This window comes from Typopeltis vanoorti, chromosome 12 (genome assembly GCF_054136105.1).
Source record: "Typopeltis vanoorti isolate ZY-2024b chromosome 12, IOZ_Tvanoo_1.0, whole genome shotgun sequence".
Classification (NCBI taxonomy): domain Eukaryota; kingdom Metazoa; phylum Arthropoda; class Arachnida; order Uropygi; family Thelyphonidae; genus Typopeltis; species Typopeltis vanoorti.
The window spans coordinates 30,754,393-30,775,739 of NC_143560.1; the positions used below are offsets into that span (position 1 = coordinate 30,754,393).

Here is a 21,347-nt window from a genome sequence, read left to right on the forward strand (position 1 = left end):
TATTTCAGAAGCATTTTTATTTATGTTGGTATTTTCTGAATAAAAATTCTTGAATAAAAAATAAAAAGAAAATTGTTCTGAATACCATGGCAGATATTTGCCTATTCGCATGATGCACATTGGGAAATTCGAATAGCCCCTGGCCAGTCCTTCCCTAAGTACTAACACGTTTTACGATCCTGATGGTGACCACAAAATTATTACATTTTGTGGAGTGGTCACTGTTGTGACCACTCCACAAAAGTGGTTAAAATTACGCTTGACAACTAAAATCCATCTTATATCATCACTGCTACGTTCTGTTCATTTGACATGTTGCATTCGGCATGGAAGCAAGATCAAACTATTGTCCTGTCGTTTGCTCAAAATTTGGAGATTATCGGAATAGCCATCTTCTTCAAACACCTGAAGTTCACCAATTAATCAATGCTTATTTGAGTATTATATCTCCAGACAACATCAGATCTCTGTTTCTTGGTTATCTTACAATGCCGGATAACACACGTAGTTGGCTGCCATAATACACTGGCATCATTGCCAGTGTGTGCGTGCGTGCGTGCGTGTGTGTGTGTGCGTGCGTGCGTGCGTGTGCGTGCGTGCGTGCGTGCGTGCGCGTGCGCTTGTTCTTAAAACAATCTTTCAATATTTTTTCTTTGTTAATCAACAAATTCTTTATATTCAAAATATATTTTAAACCTTGCAGATGGTGTCCCCATTGAAGAATTCGCCATAGAAAATCCTCGTGTAAGCGTATTAAAAAACAGTGATGGCTTGCCTAATGCTGTGTTATTTATTGAAAACGTCATGTATGAAGATAGGAACGTCTTTGTATGTACTGCAGAGAATATCATGACTGTGGATGAATCAAGAGTGTTAATCACGATTAGAGGTAAGAAGATGTTAACGGGTATGAATTTTGCAGTCCAATAGTGTTGCATAAAATGACCAAATGAATACGTATTTGAATATGAGAATTAGATAAAATAGAATTTACGTAGATGATAATTTAGAACACAGTAGGTGATATGTTTGGGGCCACAGCATTCGTGACTTGGAAACAACTGCTTGTGAGGCGTGAAGCGTGGGGCATAGAAATGGTTGTCTCATACACTGATATTCCATAAATTAAGGAGCAAAGAAAAATCGCGATAACTTTGTGTGTGTGTGTGTGTGTGTGTGTTGAGGGGATCTGACCCGGCGTCTGCTACAGGAATATTAGTATCTGCTTCCATTGTGCGCAGAAGGCTTACGGATCACGACGGAGGTCTGTATGCTAGGCGACCGAAGGTCTGCGTGCTTCTATCTCCACTACACAGACGAGAACATTTGAAATGGGCCAGCTTCTACGTCACTTGGACCCAAGATCAATGGGATTCGGTTAATTTTTTACAGACGAATCTTGATTTGCTCTACAAAGCGATGCCAAGCGTACTCTGATCTGGAGAGAACCAGGGATGCGCATCATCGTCTCTGTAATATCCATGAAAGGACCACTTATGGTGGAGGTCGTGTGATAATTTGAGGAGACTTCTCGTTGGGTGGACGCACTGTCCTGTATGTGCTTCCTAGCAGAACCATAAACGCTGAAACTTATAAAGACGAGGTCTTGGACTCCTATGTTCATCCGTATGCTGGTGCGGTATAGAGGAGATATTTATCCTACAAGACGATAGTGCTCATTCTCATCGAGCTAAGTTGGTAAACCAATATCTTCAAGCGGAGACTGTTGTACGTATGGACTGGCCAGCCATCTCCTGATCTTAACCCTATTGAGTATGTCTGTCTGGGATGCTCTAAGTAGAAGTGTTGCAGCCTCTCAATTATCCCCCCCCCCCAAAAAAAAAATCTTGAGGGAATTAGAAGAGCTTTGCAGGAGCAATGGTTGTTACGACTGATCTCCTGGACAACATTATAAACAGTATGAAACATCGGTGTCAGTGCCGTATTGCTGGGAGATTAGATTGATCACATTCCTTTTTGAAGCACTTTGACAATTTTATTTTGACCTATTTTTTGAGATCATTGTCTTCACGTACCCATTTGTTAAACATTACACAAACAATAATATATAATGTTAGAAGTTAAATGCCATATTCTCTTCCCAGGAAACTGCATAAAATCATTGAATGTCTTGTGCCAGCTATCTATGATTGACTAAGGGTGGTGATTAGTGGTAAACGGTTAGTAGGACACTCAGAAACATCCATGCCCCTGGCAGGATTTGAATCCGCAGTCTCTTGACTGGAGAGCGAATAAGCTAACCACTCGGGCCAACCAAGCCGGCTTTTAATTTTTAGTGGATGACATATTTGTTAATATGTTCATTGCCAATCACGCGATATCGCGCGATGTGAGTTTTCACTTGGCGGCCGATCACGCTTTATCGCGTGGACGTCGCTGACTAAATAAAAAAAAAAATTTTTTTTAAATTTGGCCACCGCACGAAATTCCAATTTTTAGCTTGGCAATGAACGATATCGCGTGATGCGAGTTCTCAACAGACGGACGATCACGCGTTATCGCATGGACGTCGCTAACTAAATAAAAAAAAATTAAAAAAATTTGGCCACCACACGAAATTCCAATTTTCAGCTTGGCAATGAAAGTGTTAACACTTTCATTGCGAAGTGTGCATTATTATAAATTGAGTCCATCCAACCCATTTATCATTAATAGGAAATAATATCGATTTCTATGCAACAAAAAACTTGCATATTCAAATCAGCTTTCATAAATATGTGATAAGTGAAGTCGTCTTTTTTCTGAGTAGTCTAAAATGTTCAACAGAATGGAAGATAAAAGTTTTTTTTTTTTTTTTTTTTTTTTTAAAGTGACTAAATCATAATGGTGGGGGGAAAAAGGATCGCAGAAGAATGTGCAAATCTAATTGGATTGACAAAAAATCACAAAACATGGTGTAAGAGTTCTCTGGCGCGGATGTATCGCCCTCATGGTGGAAGGAATCATACAACGTGCAGTTTTAGGCTGCACTTGCAATAATTACTGGCTGAATTTAATTGGGAACTGAGAGTTGGCTTGGATGTTTGTAAGTGATACAGAATATAATTTACGTTCTTGTTAAGGCATTTATTTATGAAGCGGATTCGAAGAAAATTTTTTGTTTGATCTTTTTCTTGAATTTTTATTATTATGTTGCTATTTACTCTGCCACATCATATCTAAAGAGATTGTAAGTTGTGGTATGTGTGTGTGGAAGTAGAGGTCCTTATGCCCATCATGTGATAACCAGGTAATTTATGTATTATCTATATATGAGTTAGATTGTTAATATATATATATATATATATATGTGTGTGTGTGTGTGTGTGTGTGTGTGTGTGTGTGTAGCTCAGTGGATGTGGCATTTGCACACCACGGCGCTTGGCCCCATGAAGGAAGACTTGGTTTCGAGTCCAGTCGGCGACTAGAGGAAATTTTTCTAAGCCTTTTTTCGACCGGTTCCCGAGTTAGTCGATCTCTGGCACGGACTAGCGGGTTTTTCATCCCGGAAACTCGGGTTTTTCGTCCCGTAAACTCAAGAAAATCGACCGTAGAACCCACATTATTTCAGACATTAAATATATTGTGTTAGGGTTAGGGACCACGAGGTGGCGGCACATTTGAGCCGTCTCTCTTCACTGTGTACCGCTTAATTAGTGATAGCCTTGGGCCATTTATCTCTGATTGGTACCAGTGGAGATTGAACTGCCCACTCAGTCTCCAAAAGTTAGATAGGGCTAAATGGCCTCGCCTACTCCCCGTATACGGGAATAAAAAGGCGTTAGCTGATTTTTTTTTTTTTTGATGTGTGTGTGTGTGTGTGTGTGTGTGTGTGTGAAAGATACCAAGAAATCTTATAAACTTGGTTTTAATCCTTTTTTCCCAAGTAAGCCAAGTTTGCGCCTGAAGTATTTTCAAGTCTGAGGCAACTTGTGGTAAAGTGAAAATACTTCAGGCACAAACTTGGCTTACTTGGGAAAAAAGGAATTAAAACGAAGTTTATAAGATTTCTTGGTATCTCTAACGTATAGTACACCCAAGGTAAAAAAAAACTTTCTACATCTTTCTCTCATTCTGAGATTTTTATTTAATAAGGTTTAAGCACTTTTGTGATAACTCGTATAGGTAAATATAAGTTCTGCATTACTTCAACCTTGGTATCACCAACTCTGGGTCTACATATATATATATATATATATACTAGGGGGCTCTTCCCTCCTGGCTCCTACGGCGCCCCCCCCCCCCCCCGAGTTTTGGGCTGGTAAGCCGGAGACAAAAAACGTTTCAAATTTCGGCTTATATTTTTATATATAGAGAGTGGACACACACACACACACACACTGGATGAATTGAACAATATATTTCAAAAATAAGAAATGTACACTACAATTGATACCAGCCCTTGTAAATATTGAAGCCAATGAGAGAGCAAACAGACTAGCCAAAGAAGGGAAATACTTACCTCAAAAATTACATCCATTATCACTAACTGATGCTAACTCTGTCGTAGAAATAAGATTGGTAAAACAAACTATCAAGAAGAAGAATCCCCCCCCCCCACCCCCCCCCCCCCCCACCCCCCCCCCCCCCCACCCCCCCCCCCCCCCACCCCCCCCCCCCCCCACCCCCCCCCCCCCCCACCCCCCCCCCCCCCCACCCCCCCCCCCCCCCACCCCCCCCCCCCCCCACCCCCCCCCCCCCCCACCCCCCCCCCCCCCCACCCCCCCCCCCCCCCACCCCCCCCCCCCCCCACCCCCCCCCCCCCCCACCCCCCCCCCCCCCCACCCCCCCCCCCCCCCACCCCCCCCCCCCCCCACCCCCCCCCCCCCCCACCCCCCCCCCCCCCCACCCCCCCCCCCCCCCACCCCCCCCCCCCCCCACCCCCCCCCCCCCCCACCCCCCCCCCCCCCCACCCCCCCCCCCCCCCACCCCCCCCCCCCCCCACCCCCCCCCCCCCCCACCCCCCCCCCCCCCCACCCCCCCCCCCCCCCACCCCCCCCCCCCCCCACCCCCCCCCCCCCCCACCCCCCCCCCCCCCCACCCCCCCATTGCAGAGAGCTGTGTTAATGTCTGTGTGGATTGCTAGTAGTGCAGCGTCATCTGCGTATTGAAATATTTGACTTTTTATGGATATGTTATGAACATCGTTAATGTATATGTTGAATAGAGTGGGTGATAATATGGCACCTTGAGGTACACTGTGTTTTACTTGTATACTCTGACTGTGACATGTACCTATTTTTGTTACTTGTGTTCTGTTTGAGAGGTAGTTCTTGAACCGTGTATGCAGTGTTCCTCTTATACCTATTGAGTATAGTTTAATGAGTAGTATGTCATGTTCAGTTGTATCAAATGCTTTGGTTAGGTCCAGCAGTATAAGGACGGCGTACTTGTTTTTGTTGAGAGCTTTGTTTATTGTGTCGGCGATGTCTTCTAATAAAGTAATGGTGCTTTTTGTTTTCTGAAAGCCGTATTGATTTTGTGAGATGATATTGTACTTCTGTAAATAGTTCTGTAGTCTGGTGTGTGTTATTTTTTCTAGAATTTTTGAGATGACTGGTAGGGTAGCTATTGGTCTGTAGTTCTGAGTATCGTTTCTTTTGCCGTGTTCGTATATTGGCGTATATTTGTATAAATAATAATAATAACACCCAAGGAAATCTTTTTATTATGAACTACAAGGTCATTTTATTCCAATAAACTGCTTTCAACTTTCTGTATTTCTTTTATACTTTAATAATAAAAATTGAAATTATGTTATAATTTAATTTAGTAAGATGATATACTTTAGTACATAAAATGTAATTGTAATTCTCTGAGAACTGCATTAGGGTATCAGAATAAATAGTGCAAAACTATCAAAATGGTTTTGTTTTTCAGTGTAGAGCTTATAAAAATGAAAGACAAAATTTCATCTTTAGTAATTTAACAGAAAGATAATCAGAACATTTATTCAAAGAACTTCCTGTTGGGGAAGGAGAAATGTGCACATGTGCATTAAAGGATGGAGTCACAAGCTCTGATGTCCTTACTGGAAACCCTGTATAGGATTGTTTACTTATTTCCCCTTACGAGACCAAAGTTCAAAGATTAGATGACGAATGCTCTCTATGATAAAATGAACTAATGGGCTTTTTTTTCTTTCTTTTTTTTTTCCCTCTCTCAGAACTTTAGATCATAGCCAAAGTTATTTGTGAGTGATCTGTTTTGTTTATCTTTCATTCCTGAAATAGATTGTGAAAGTGCATTAGTACTCATTGGCTATTTTTTTCATTGTACCACTTTATCATTGCAAATTTAATACTTATGCCTTGTTTAGCCACACTATTCAATACAATTATTTATTTTAACATTTATTTTATAAGTATAAGAATATTAAGCAACGTATAAATTAAATAACACGACTAAATTTTAATTCCGTTAATAATAATAAAAACTCGTTATATTTTAAAAGAACACTCACATAGCTTCGCTAGTGGTCTTGTAGTAACTTTTGTTCACTGGAAGAAAAACAGTTATAGTTTAATTCTAGTCGCTGATTAGAGGAAATTTTAGTAGCCCATTTTCCAGCGAATTCCTCAGTTAGTCAAAGCTAGCAGTCAATAAGGATTTTCTCTTCTGAAAACGCAAGTTTTTAATCCTGCTTCTCATAAAAATGGATCCGACTCGCACCACTTCATATAATCATACATGTGTTAGGGTTTAGAATCATAAGTGGCAGAAATTTTGATGCCTTGAAAACTTCAAGATTTTCAAATGAGCTCGGCTATTAGTCATGGCTGAGAGAGAAGACAGCTTCTCCTTCTCCTAAAAGTTATTTTTAGCCAAAAGAACTCTACTGACTTCTTTTAGAGAATAAAAAGGCAAGTGTACCCTTGTGTAAATGACATTTTCTTCTAGGACACCGGTAGAAGGAATCGTTGACCAGAGGAACTTTTGTTCCTCTGGTCAATGACTCCTTCTTCTCACCTAGACCTTTCTCATTTTTCCAGTTCATGAGTAACTTGATGTTTGACACAGACCAGTAGGGCTCTTTCCCCTCTTGCAAATTTGGAATTGAACCACCATCTCAAAAAAATAAAATACTGTAGGTCTAACAACACTACAAACGATAATGCAAATGTTAGGATTTAGGACCACAAAATAGTTGTAGTTGTCTTCGTACTCTCTCCTGAAAACCTTGGTTCAGTCATATCTTGCTTTCTCTTCTTTCTTATAGAAAGAAGACTCGTAGGCTCTTCCTACTCCATTTGGATGTCAAACTCATTGCAGGATTTATTTTTTTTATATACATTCATAATTTAGTGCTACAGTTAGTTGCTTATGCATAAATTTCAATGTTTTATTTTGTATCATTTTTATGGCTTATTTATACATAAATGTTTTTTTTTTTTTTGCAACAATGCATAAACGCCTATTAGCATGATTTTCAATTCACAGCCTTTGCTGCAAGCAAACAAACTGTGACTTTCACATACTAAACTAAAATTTAGTTGAAAGCGATTAATTTTTCCTATCAGAATTATGCAAAACTGTAGAAATTTTATAATATAATTTATACAATACTAAACTACCATGCAAAAGATACTCTCTTTGTGTTCCAGGGAATTAATATTGCATTGCTTCAAATTTTGTGTGACAGTTGCGGCAGATTAAAGTATTTGCATGTGAACGATATATCTTTTAGGGATGTTTTTTTTTTTTTTTTTTGTTATTCTATCCACGCTCTCATTACTGGCTGTGGTAATATGCCCAACAGATCTCTCTCTCTCTCTCTCTCTCTCTCTCTCTCTTTGTGTGTGCGTGTTAATTCTCTTTCCTTCGTAGAGAAAGAGAATCAGTATAAGTAGACAATTTCTCTGTTTATATTCTGATTATTCAAATAAGGATCACTCCGAATTAACAAATGTAATTATTGCCTGATTTTAATTTCTAAGGGATATCTAAATATTAGTCTCTCTCTCTCTCTCTCTCTCTCTCTCTCTCTCTCTTCACCCTTGCTTATTGCATTAAATAATAATCTGTAACAGAACTTGGTTAACATCTTATGTTCTTGTAAAAAAAAAAAGAAACCAAAGTTCTATTTTTCAAATCAGTTACCCCTACTTTTTCTGGATTACTTTACTTAATTCGCATATGATTTACTTTCCTTGAGCATCACTTAAGGAATCATCGCTAAAAGAGATTCCACAGAATATGGTGCATAATAAGCATGAAGTATGTACAGTTGAGGGTCGAGTATATTTTGCCGTAATGGAGGAGTATTGGTTTACAGCTAGCTAGCTAGGAATGTTAAGAATAATCCATCCGAAAGCTTATAGATACGTAAAAAGGGAGGTGGAGGGGGGTTTAAACGCATTAAGCGTAAATAATTCACCTGGAACAATTTTGAATTAACCAGTTATTGAGCATCACTTAAGGAATCATCGCTAAAAGAGACTCCACAGAATATGGTGCATAATAAGCATGAAGTATGTACAGTTGAGGGTCGAGTATATTTTGCCGTAATGGAGGAGTATTGGTTTACAGCTAGCTAGCTAGGAATGTTAAGAATAATCCATCCGAAAGCTTATAGATACGTAAAAAGGGAGGTGGGGGGGGGTTTAAACCCATTAAGCGTAAATAATTCACCTGGAACAATTTTGAATTAACCAGTTATTGAGCATCACTTAAGGAATCATCGCTAAAAGAGACTCCACAGAATATGGTGCATAATAAGCATGAAGTATGTACAGTTGAGGGTCGAGTATGTTTTGCCGTAATGGAGGAGTATTGATCTAAAGACTGTTAATATAGTATGTGCCAAAGAGACAAGCAAAAGTAACACATTAATATGAGATTTTAATATGGGAAATATTGACTGGGAGAATGAAGGAGCTCGTTAATGTAACTGCCAGTAAATTTTTGGAACAGTTTTATGAGTTAATGTAACTTGTAATGCAATATGTACAAGAACCTACTAGAGGGAATTGAATCATGGATTTCATAATAACATCAAAGAAATTAATAATTAACCACATGAATTGCTTCGAACTACCTTTGTTGACAGCAGTTATTTCATTTTGAAAGGGGGGGGATCGTTAATTAGAAGGTATCAAAAGGGAAATTTCCAAAAAGCTAAGCTAACTTTGATGGCATGTTAAGTGGATTAACAAATTAATATTAAATGGGAAATGGAAGAGACACTAAAGCAAAATGAACAATAATTGAATGTCTAAATTTATCCATAGGAATACATTTTGTTATAAACCTGGATTCAGCTGAATGAATAATCAATTCCTTAAAGAAATGTGTTGTAAGAAAAGTCTTCTTGGAAAGATTATTGATCTGATAAATCAATTATTAAGTATGAAAGATATTAGTTCTAGTTCTATCTATACCGTTCATTACAGAACTGCAAAGCAAAATTTGAGTTACAGCTAGCTAGCTAGCTAGCTAGGAATGTTAAGAATAATCCATCCGAAAGCTTATAGATACGTAAAAAGGGAGGTATGTGTGTGTGTGGGGGGGTCTAAACGCATTAAGCGTAAATAATTCGTCTGGAACAATTTTGAATTAACCAGTTATGGTTGTAGATGAATTTAATAAGTATTCTGCAAGTTCATGTGTCAGTTGATTCACCCGTAGCCATGGGTGTTTCGACGATGCCCTTTGGTTGGACAGACCTGGGTTTGTATAGGGAAAACAGGAAAACTCACCAGGAAAAAAAAAAAAAAAACGCAACATGCAGACATAAAGGACTTGGAGAATATTACCACCTCATTCCATCGGATCTGGTTACGAAAGCGTGCATTGTACGGTATGGGTATGTAAGCGTAAAATAGATAAATGTGTCACTTAGAAGGGAAAGTATGACTTTAAAGACAATATTTACCGATTGACATGATGTAGGTAAAGAAAATATTTGATATCTTAAACCACTTGGTAATTGTTAAGGTAGATAAGGATGATAAGTCTCCCTTGGTAGTAAAAGATGCATGTTAAGTTAAGTAATCCACATCATCAGTGAATCATGGAGATCGATAATTATTCCTTCTGATTGGAAGTTTGCAAGTTTTATTTCTCTTCATAAGGATGAGTAAGCCTTATGAATTTTCCACTTTATGCGATGAGTAGTGATAGCATAAAATGGAGAATTATAGACGATACGTCTCCATAGTGTTATAGACAAAGTAATAGGGATTTAAAATATTCTTAACAGCACCTGTTGAACATGGATTCGCTAAGGAGAAATCGGTTATGAATCTGCTTCCTTTCTATGGAAAGATAACAAGGTAATGCATATGATGCGATTTATTTCATTTTTAACAAAAGCCGTCGATAGGTTCCACATAATAGCTTACTTGTTAAAATGGACCAAATAGGTATTGATAATCATCTTTTGAGATGGATGACTAATCAGACAACAATAAATGGAGTTTAGATCAGCGTCTTCAAGGAGCCAGAGTGTTAGAGGTTTGGTACCTGAGGATTCGATGCTAGGACTCTTGCTGCTTAATACATTCATAATTTGTCCAGGTTTGAATAGTAAGGGTAAAATATCTCTCTTCACTGATGATATAAAGTTGCACGAAGTAGTCAACTCTTCCGATGTCCTAAGTTCGTTACATTGGAAGTGTGGATGGAGAAATGGGGTTGGAAATGTAAATTGAATAAATGAAAGTATGTTTGGTTCGGTAAGAATATTAAATGATAAGTGGAATGAATGGAGAGGGTTAGAAAAAGTCTATGAATACAAAGATTTGTGTATTTTGTTTGATAGGGAATTTAATTTCAAGAATCATTTTGGAAATACACTAGTAAAGCTCTGGGATTAATTAAAAGAAGCTTCACTTGTGAAAGAGAGTAAAGAACGTTATACATGCCTTTAGTAAAGCCAATATTGGATTGTGGCTCTCAAATATTCTCGGCCAGGTTTTTAGTGAATGCCAAGATAATCGAGGATATTCAGGAAAGATTGACTACGTGTGTGTGTGTGCGTGCTAGGAGAGAGCGAGAGAGAGAGAGAGAGAGAGAGAGAGAGAGAAAGAGATTCCATCACGATTGCAATTCATTAGAAGAATCGGTTGCTTAGTTACAATTTGATGTATTCATCTAACAAGAGGAGGGGGAAATGATTTAATTCAAATTTAAAATTAATTCGAAGCACATGCAAAATAGACAGCAAGAGTTGGCTGCATTTTACTGATTTTACTGGACTAATCTCTACTGGAGGACATAATAAAAAGATAGTAAAGGAGATAATTAGAAGAAATATGCGAAATCATTTTTTTTTTGTTTTTTTACGATAAGATAATTTATATTAACTATGATAATATAAATTATCGTAGATTTTACGATACTTGTTGATGAAGGTAAGGGTAACCTTCATCAACAAGTTGTAAAATCGATGAAATAACGTTATGACTGAGAATAGGTGTCAATTGAAGTGTAAAGTGTAATGATTATCTAATTTAGCATTGTTAAACACGTCAGTATAGCTATGTGTCTGTGTTTAAACGTGCATGAAAAATAATAAAAATAAATGAAAAAAAGGTGAGAGAATCAATTAAAAGAGGATAAGGCGGGTGAATTTGCACAAATTGGTGACTTGTGCAAATGTACTGTACACCAGCAGAATCATTTAGTAGGCATCTCAGTTTGGCCACGGTAGTTATTAGTCGGCTTATGGTTTTACCCGCAGTTCATTTTTCCCCCAAACATTGTGTTAATCCGTTTTAGCGTGTAGCTCAGGTTGATTTCCCTCAGGGCCCCTCTGGTTTTTACGAAAAACAATCTTGGAACACATTTTGGTATTAGTTACGTGGTGCATCCTAGTATAAATATGAACTTGCATATTTTGTTGAGTTCATGCCGTTGCCATCCTGTGGAGACATGTGTCCTTTGATGGAAGGTCAATAATAATAATAATAATATGGGATTATTTTTACAGGTCATTTGGACCACTTTCATCACAAAGTATCTCTGAGCACCCAAAGCACCTTTTCTTTCCCATTCATATCACCTTACAAATATCACCATCCATATCACTTTATAAGATAACCTGGAAAATATTATGCAAATTTTCCAGGTTATCATCTCCTTTGTAAAGTGACATCATTATTGATTTATTCCCGGCAACTCTGTTCAGCCTGGCGCTGTCCATGCAAACATCATTTCCACATGACTACACAGGCCTCAGTGCCGTCGACAGGGTGTAGCATAGAGGCAGCCAGCCTCACGGCGCGGCTTAATAAGGGCGCTCGTTCAGCCATATTGCAGTAGGTGCCGTCGCTACGCTAACAATTCCTGTTAGCGTAGCAAGTGCGGAAAGTTTTTCCAAGCTTAAACTGATTAAAAATTCTTTGCGAACAGCAATGACCCAAGAAAGATTGATTGGTCTAGCAACTATATCGATAGAGGCGGACGTAGCTTATAATTTAAATTCAAAAGAGCTTATAAACAGTTTTATTGTGCGATATCCCCGTAGAGCAAACATTTAATTAATATTATTATGTAATTGTTTTGCATTAATGTTTCTCTTGTAATAAAAACAAAATAGCAATTAGAGATTTTCTTATATTTTTGTCTTATAATCCATCAAGAGCGATATCTAATTGTTTGCCTCAGGCCGCGATCTAATCTGGCGACATCCCTGACAGACCATACAATAGTAATAATAATAAAATCATTTTTGATTCTATATATATATATATATATATAGAACTTTTTCTAAGCCTATCTTCGACCGGTTCCCGAGTTAGTCGATCTCTGGCACAGGCAAGCGGGTTTTTCCTCCCGGAAACTCGGGTTTTTCGTCCCGCAAACTCAAGAAAATCGACTGTAGTACCCACATTATTTCAGACAGTGACATATCTTGTTAGGATTAGGTACCAAGAGATGGCAGCACTGTTTGCCAGCCTCTTCATCGGTGGCTGCTATACAGGGTGTTCGGGATAAATTTGACATATTTATAATTAATTATATTTTTCCGTAAGTTACATGTATTAACACACACTTCTCTTCATTTAAAAGTTTGGACCCTTCTTCATTCATATACAAGATGTCAGAAAGGATGGATAGCTGGAACCCACCTGAATCATGGAAGAGAATAACTTGTATCATGATGATTCGTGCCCGCCATCAAAATAAGGATATTACGACTGCTGCCCAATGCTCCCTGAATACAGTAAAAACAATCAGGCATGAACTAGAGACTTGCAATGGTGACTACGAGGATGTAGCAAGAAGAAAGATCCCTAGCAGACGATCTGAGTGCGTTCGTACAGCAGAATTCCTCGCAAATCTGCAGGAACAGGTGTTGAAGAACCCTGGCATTGGAATTCGGGCTTTGTTCGTGGAGTTGCTAACTGTAGTCAAGCCCTGGATAACAAGGGTAGCCAATGGTAGGCCGTATGTATGGCAGCAGGATTCGGCCCCTTGCCACACCTCTGGGAAAAGTCAAAAATGGTTGTCTGAAATTTTCTACGACTTCACCAGTCCAAATGTTTGGCCTCCAAACTCCCCAGACCTTAACCCCATGGATTATTTTGTATGGGGCGCAGTTGAAAAAGACACCAATCGCACTTCCAGTAATACAAAAGCACAGTTAATGGATAAAATTAAAACAGTTTTTGCGGCCCTTCCCAGGGAGACTGTAGCATCAGCTTGTTCGAGCTTCCGAAGCAGAATTGAAGCTGTGATCGATGCTAATGGTGGTTATTTTGAGTAAATCTTGTTGATAGTATTGTAATTAACTCTGCCTGTAATGTTTTTTGTCAATTCATTAAATTTAATAGATACAAAGAAGATTTTCTTTTTCCTTACGAAACTGTCAAATTTATCCCGAACACCCTGTAATTAGTGATAGACATGGGCCAGCTATCTCTGATTGGCTACCGGTGGAGATGGAACTGCCCACTCAGTCTCCAAAAGCTAGATTGGGTATAAAGGCCTCGCCTACTCCCTATTAGGGAATAAAAGGCGTTAGTTGATTTATATATATATATATATATATATATATATGTGTGTGTGTGTGTGTGTGTGTTGTGTGTGTGTGTGTGTTAAAGATACCAAGCAATTTTATAAGCTAGGTTTTAATCCTTTTTCCCAAGTAAGCAAACAAACAAGTCAAGTTTGCAGCTGCACGTAGTGCAACACTAGGCAACTCGTGGTAAAGGTGGAGCAAGCTCTGATCACTTTCCTTAGAATTTTCCCCTAATGCAAAGCACATTTCCTTGAAGAAATGTACAATGCTATGCATTAAGGTAATGGTCACTACCCATACTGGTTTCGACCTTTATTTCAACCTTGCTCCACCTTTACCACGAGTTGCCTAGTGTTGCACTACGTGCAGCCGCAAACTTGACTTACTTGTCTGTTTGCTTACTTGGGAAAAAGGATTAAAACCAAGCTTATAAAATTGCTTGGTATCTTTAACATAATATATACCCATGATAAAAACTTTCTACATATTACTCTCATCCTGAGATTTTTATTTAATGAGGTCAAAGCACCTTATGGCAACTTGTTTAGATAAAATATTTATAAGCTTTGTATTTACTTCACCCTTGGCATTTTAGGTCTGGCTCCCACTGACGAGACCTCAATAATGGTCGAAACCGATATGTGTAGTGACCATTACCTTAATGCATAGCATCGTACATTTCTGCAAGGAAATGTGCTTTGCATTAGGGGAAAATGCTAAGGAAAGTGATCAGAACTTGCTCCACCTTTACAACGAGTTGCTAGTGTTGCACCACGTGCAGCCGCAAGCACTTGACTTACTTGTCTGTTTCTTACTTGGAAAAAAGGATTAAAACCTAGCTTATAAAATTTCTTGGTATCTTTAACATAATATATACCCAAGGTAAAAAACTTTCTACATATATATATATATATATATATATATATATATATATATATATATATATATATATATATAGAAAGTTTTTTAACTTGGTATAATATGTTAAAGATAACAAGTAATTGATTAAACTTGATTTTAGTCCTTTTTTTCCAAGTAAGCAAACAGACACGTAAGTGAAGTTTGCACCTTCACGAAGTGCAAGTCCAAAGCAACTCGGTGTAAAGGTGGATAAAACTCTGATCATTTTCCTTAGCATTTGTCTCTAATGCAAAGCACATTCCCTTGCGAAGATGTATGATGCTATGCATTAAAGGCGAGGGCCATTTCGACCTTTATTGAGGTCTCATCAGTGGGAGCCAGGCCCAAACAATACCAAGGTTTAAGTAATACAGAGCTTATAGACTTTACCTAAACAAGTTGCCAAAAGGAGCTTAGAGCTTCTTAAATAAAAATCTCCGGATGAGAGTAAGATGTAGAATCTACATCTACATATATAAAATACATAAATATGTATAAAATATCAAAATTGTGGTAAAAATTTAAAAAAAAATTAAACATGAAAAAATATATGCAATGCAGTAATCAGATACAGCATACTAATTACTGAACTAGTATGCTGTATATCGTTAGATCTGTAAGATATAAAGATTACAGAATTCTCTTTCATCATTATATCTTTAAGACCCTTTTTTTATGATATTGTATTTTAGGATTCATAGTTTTAAATGGTCGTTGTTTATAATATCTGGAATAGAGACGCTCTGGCTATCATTTTCATAATGACTGTAGTATTTATATGTGATATAGTTAGTTGTTTGAGGTGTTATGTGATATCTGTTTCTGGCTGTTCTATAGCTGGGCATCAAAGTAATATTTTAGCATACATATATAGTGTCATTTGTTTTATTATTATTATTATTATTATTATTATTATTATTTGACACCTCCAGGGAGTCGAAAGACTCATCGAGGAAGAGTGTGCCAATAGCTTTGCTGTTAGTATTTATAGTTCTTCCATTACATTGCAAAATTGTAAATGATTCTCTATCGTCTGGATGACTCCTTTTATTCCCTTAGGAATAAGCAGTGGCGGCTCCGGATTTGAAATCGTGGGGGTGCTGCAACTTTCGAAATATACATATACATACACACTAAATTAAGGGGATAAAAATTGCTTATTATTTTACAGCCAGTATGCGAAACTCTGAGATCGAAAACTACGATCTAAGAGTTTCATGCCGAAGAACTATCGGCGAATCCAAGCGTAAGTGAACACCTGGTAGTACAACACCAAGGCAACTCGAAGCAAAGGTGGAGCAAGCTCCCTCACTATCCTTGATATTTTCTCATAATGTAAAACACAGCTCCTAGGAGATGTAATACTGCCTTATATTATGAGGAGAGGTCACTACCCAGACCGGTTTCAACCTTTTTTGAGGTTTCATCAGTTGCCACCTCCTGAACCCAAATCCTAACAATGTGTTGTCTGAAATAGTGTCGGTTTTGCGGACAATTTTCTTGAGATTGCAGGATAAAAAAGACACAATAGAGCTCAACTAATTCGGAAACTGGTCAAAGAAAGGCTTAAAAACAGTTCCTATAGTCGGCGATTAGGTGTTTCTTTGGGTTGGATTTAGGTGGCAAAGCACTTTGTATGCAAACGCCGCTTCCTCTGATCTATCTATCTATATATATATATAGGCCTGCAAAACAGAAATTGCCTTCACCATCCAGAGTTTCCATGTTATTTTTTCAAGTATTAACTTGAGTTCAGATTTGTTTAATTTCAGTGATCAGATGAAAACTGGTGCTTTGAAACCCATTTGGCAGCTGATTTTTGTGCCATTTTCTGTTTTTCAGAATTAATATGTATTTATGCTATATTGCATGCTTACTTGGACTATGAATGCATAATTGTGGATGTATACTGTAACTGTATTATCTGTGTATGGTAAAATGTTGCTTCTGAGAGGCAGTTGTTTAATATCATGCAGAACAGATGCTGGAGAGAATTGCCACTGTCGAATCCACGACGTTGCTTGTAATTGTCTATTTCGGTTTAATCCGATACGTGTAGTTTGTTTTATACATTGGAGGTAATTTCTAAACCATTTGTGCAGAGATCCAACATGTTTTAGCTTTTCTAATAGAGTTTCATGTACGACTGCAACATATGCATTAGACAAGTCGATAAATACTACAATAACAATTTTGGTTCTGTGTAAGACGACGTTAACTACATCTGTAAAATTTTCCCAGAGAGAGAGAAAATGTTCCCTTATTTTTCTATCAGGGCTATCTTTTCGAAATTGTGTGAAAAGTTTCTTTATGTGTTATGAGTTTGTTTAGAACTATTCTTTTCATTAAATCGGTTAATAGTTGGCAGCGTAAATATGGGTCTGTATTTACTGATTAAATTGATTTTCCTATAGTTATATATAGGTGTGGTTAATTTAGCCGTTAGTATTTAGCTTTAAAAATTTTGTATATTCATTTTACTAATATCGGAGGCTTAAGATAGCCCTTCATGTCATTTAACATCTTTGAATTTGATGCCACCCATTCTTAGACATTTACTTGGGTGAAGGACAGCGCTTTATGACCTGGAAGGATCTTTTTCAGCAGTTCTAGGGTGGCGTCTACAAAAAACTATTATCAATTGCTGGAAATTGCAAAAGTTTGGTTTCTTTCATGAAGTTAATCAGATTCCAAGTTTATTTTACATCTGTTGCTTCTTTCTTCTTTCCATTTCTTATCTGCTTGGCAAGATGATTCCTTGTTCTCTTACATTCAGTTTTAAAGCTGCGTTATTGAGGTATCGCTTTGATTGCTTACACATAGCTTTCGATGCATCTCTAAAATTATGTTTTGTTATTCAAGGATCTTGCCTTGTTTATGTGCTTATTTTGCTTTTCTTGTGCCTCTTTTTTTAATATATTTCCTCCAGCGCGGGCTTAACTGTTGTATAGAATATTAGTCTGGTAGTCAGTTTTTCTTACTTTCTAATTAACAATTTCTTCGTATTTTGATCCGATCTTTTTTTTCCCCTTCTTCAGATGAGGTGCATTGCAAGGATTCTGCTCGGGTATATGAGCTTAGAGCAGTAAAATAATGGTCTATTAATTTGATGAGTCTTGACTCCATGGTTGATGATAATAATAATAATAATAATAATAATAATAATAATAATAATAATAATAATAATAATAATAATAATAATAATTTGGGTTTTATGACCACTGCTGTCTAGCTACATTTGGTGGTATCTGCATGTCAATATGTTACGATTTTTATATCACAGACAGGACCGCACTTTTACACTTTTGTCGAGGCGGGGGGACGAGGTACTACAGCGCTCCTCCCCCCCTTCCATTATTGTTTTGGGCCCTAATTTCTGTTTGTTGTTAATAATTCTACCCATGGATGTCAGTCACGGATTGCCGACTGATTAATACTTGGGTAGTTACTTTTTTCTTTTTTTTTTCCCTTAACAATATTTTCGAATGAGAAGCAAAGTATTTCATGTACTATACACAGTAGCGGATTATGTTTCTTTGAGGCCCTAGGCGCAATATTGTTATAAGGTCCTTTATGTAAAAGTGTTTTTTTTATACAGGGTGTCCCAAAATTCCCGCAAGAAGTAATTTTGATAGAAAACACAGGTTTTTAATTTAAAATTGTAATTTCTTATTGATTCATAAAGTATACAGTATAGGGTTATGCATGGAATAGCATATCAGGTAAATGACCTCCACGGCTTTGCTGACACATACGCACTCTTTTGTCGAAATTTTCCATGACCGTTTTGCATAAATGTGGCTAAATTTCGTTGATACAGCGCTCAATTTCCTCCTTCAAGGTGTGGGTGGTCGTGGGCTTGTTGGCATAAACCTTAGACTTCAAAAAAAAACCCAAAGAAAAAAGTCCAACGGGGTTAAGTCACATGATCTGGGCGGCCAATTCTGATCACCAAAACGGGAAATTACACGACCAGGAAATGACTCATACAGCCCGAGAAACAATTGTATTGTTTCTAGGGCTGTATGGCATCTGGCACTGTCTTGTTGAACCCACATGTCGTCCACATCCATATCTTGCAATTTAGGCACAAAAAAACTTCATTATCATGTTGCGATAGCGAGCACCATTAACTGTTATTGCCTTACCAGCCGCATTTTCGAAGAAGAATGGACCGATGATGCCTCCAGCACAAAATCCGCACCAAACAGTGACACGTTGTGGATGCATTTGTTTCTCAACAATCACTCGTGGATTTTCTGAAACCCAAATGCGACAATTTTATCGATTAACGAAGCCATCAAGATGAAGATGAGCTTCATCGCTGAAGATGATTTTGTTCGAAAAATAAGCAGCCACTTGTTGTTCCATAATCCATTCAACAAACTCTCTTCGCTGTATGTGGTCAGTAGGCTTCAGTCTTGAGTCAATTGAACTTTGTAAGCATAAAGATGCAAATCTTTCGTGAGAATACGCTGTAGAGAGCTTCTCGAAATGCCCAATTCAAGACCACGGTGCCCAATTGATGTTCCTGGACTCTCAGCAACACTCTCACGAACTGCTTCGATGTTTTCTGTTGAACGACTTGTTGAACGCTGTAGAGAGCTTCTCGGAATGCCCAATTCAAGACCACGGTGCCGAATTGATGTTTCTGGACTCTCAGCAACACTCTCACGAACTGCTTCGATGTTTTCTGTTGAACGACTTGTTGAAGGACGGCCAGAGTGTATAAGATCACTAATTGATCCAGTTTCCTTGAATTTCTTAATTAATCTTTTCATAGTTGATGAAGTTAAGTCACTATTCCGACCATATTTTGTACGAAAATTGCGAACTGTAGCTGCCAAACCTTCATTATTTTTAAAATATTGCTCAACAATGAAAATGCGTTGTTCTTTCGTGTAGCGCTCCATTTTTAATAACCCCGAACTGTCAGCTGTCACGCTGCCTTTTTTTTCTCGTTGTCAACACTTTACCGCACAAATGGCGCTAAATTTAAATCTTGCGTGAATTTTGGGACACCCTTTATTTAAAAAAGACCATAAAATCCTTAAATAATAACAAGTTTTTTCTTTATTTATAATTATTTATTTAATTTGTCTAGTTAGCATTACTACTTACAATGTTACCTTTTGCGCTTTTAAATCTGAAAACTGATCGATAATGTTATCATAATTTAACATAATTAACTATATCATTTTCTACAAACATTATAGATAAATCATTTAAATGAGTCTACTCTAAACTATTTCTTAAATAATTTTTTTCCTATATGCAATAAAAAATAAAATATAAAATAAATATTAGCTGCCTAAAAATATATTAGAAAATAAATAAATAATAAATATAAACGTTCACTAAATTTTTTGAGGCATATTATCATTTTGCTATGTAATTTTCGAGGCACCTCGACGACGAGGATCTAGGCGCGCGCCTACTGCGTCTATTGGGTAATCCGCCACACACACACACACACACACACACACACACACACACACACACACACACACACACACACACACACACACACACACACACACACACACACACTCACAGTATACTAGCAGTCACTAACAAAAAAAAATCAGCTAATGCCTTTTTATTCCCCTATACGGGGAGTAGACGAGGCCATTTAGCCCTATCTAACTTTTTGGAGACTGAGTGGGCAGTTCAATCTCCACTGGTACCAATCAGAGATAGATGGCCCAAGGCTATCACTAATTAAGCGGTACTCAGTGAAGAAAGACGGCTCAAATGTGCCGCCATCTCGTGGTCCCTAACCCTAACACAATATATTTAATGTCTGAAATAATGTGGGTTCTACGGTCGATTTTCTTGAGTTTACAGGACGAAAAACCCGAGTTTCCGGGAGGAAAAACCTGCTTGCCCGTGCCAGAGATCGACTAACTCGGGAACCGGTCGAAAAAAGGCTTAGAAAAATTTCCTCTAGTCAGTCATTAACAAATGACATTTATTATTTTTTTTTAAAGCATCAGAAACTCACATCCCATAGAAACGTTATGTGAGATGCAGTAATTTTTCACGTCGTCTGATATGATTGCTGTCTATTAAAATAGAGATTCAGTAATTAGATTTTTTTTATTTTTAAATAATTTGCTTCTTTTTTTCATTAGGTTTTAATTTTTCTCTCTCTCTCTCCCTTTTTCATTTAATTAATTTTATCCGTTGGTCCTATTTTTAATTTGACTTTTGCATGGTTACTGTTCTACTGACTAATTATATACACCGTTTATACTTACATTCCTGTCTTTAAAGCAAATATGTTTGAAAGCTTTTATGTTGTAAAACATGCAGTGTGAACTTCGTAAAATCACAGTGCAAGTTTTATACGCTTTGCGATAATGGTTATCTTGTTTTTCATTACTTCAAGTTAAATAAATAAATCAGTACTTCAAGTTAAAGTCCACAGTAGATGGCGCGTTGTGCAGCTGTCGTGATTGCAGTTGCAGGATATTATCTT

General features: G+C 37.6%; 1 protein-coding gene across 3 annotated transcripts in view; it reads left to right on the forward strand.

Annotated features, from left to right (window-relative positions):
* Window positions 1-21,347, forward strand: part of LOC150100660 (neuroplastin-like) — a 168,698-nt gene that overhangs the window by 52,871 nt on the left and 94,480 nt on the right. For all 3 annotated transcript variants that reach the window (XM_090401136.1, XM_090401135.1, XM_090401134.1), the window contains exon 6: window positions 704-889. In XM_090401136.1, coding sequence (XP_090257262.1) covers window positions 704-889 — 186 coding nt within the window. The remainder of the gene's footprint in view (window positions 1-703; window positions 890-21,347) is intronic.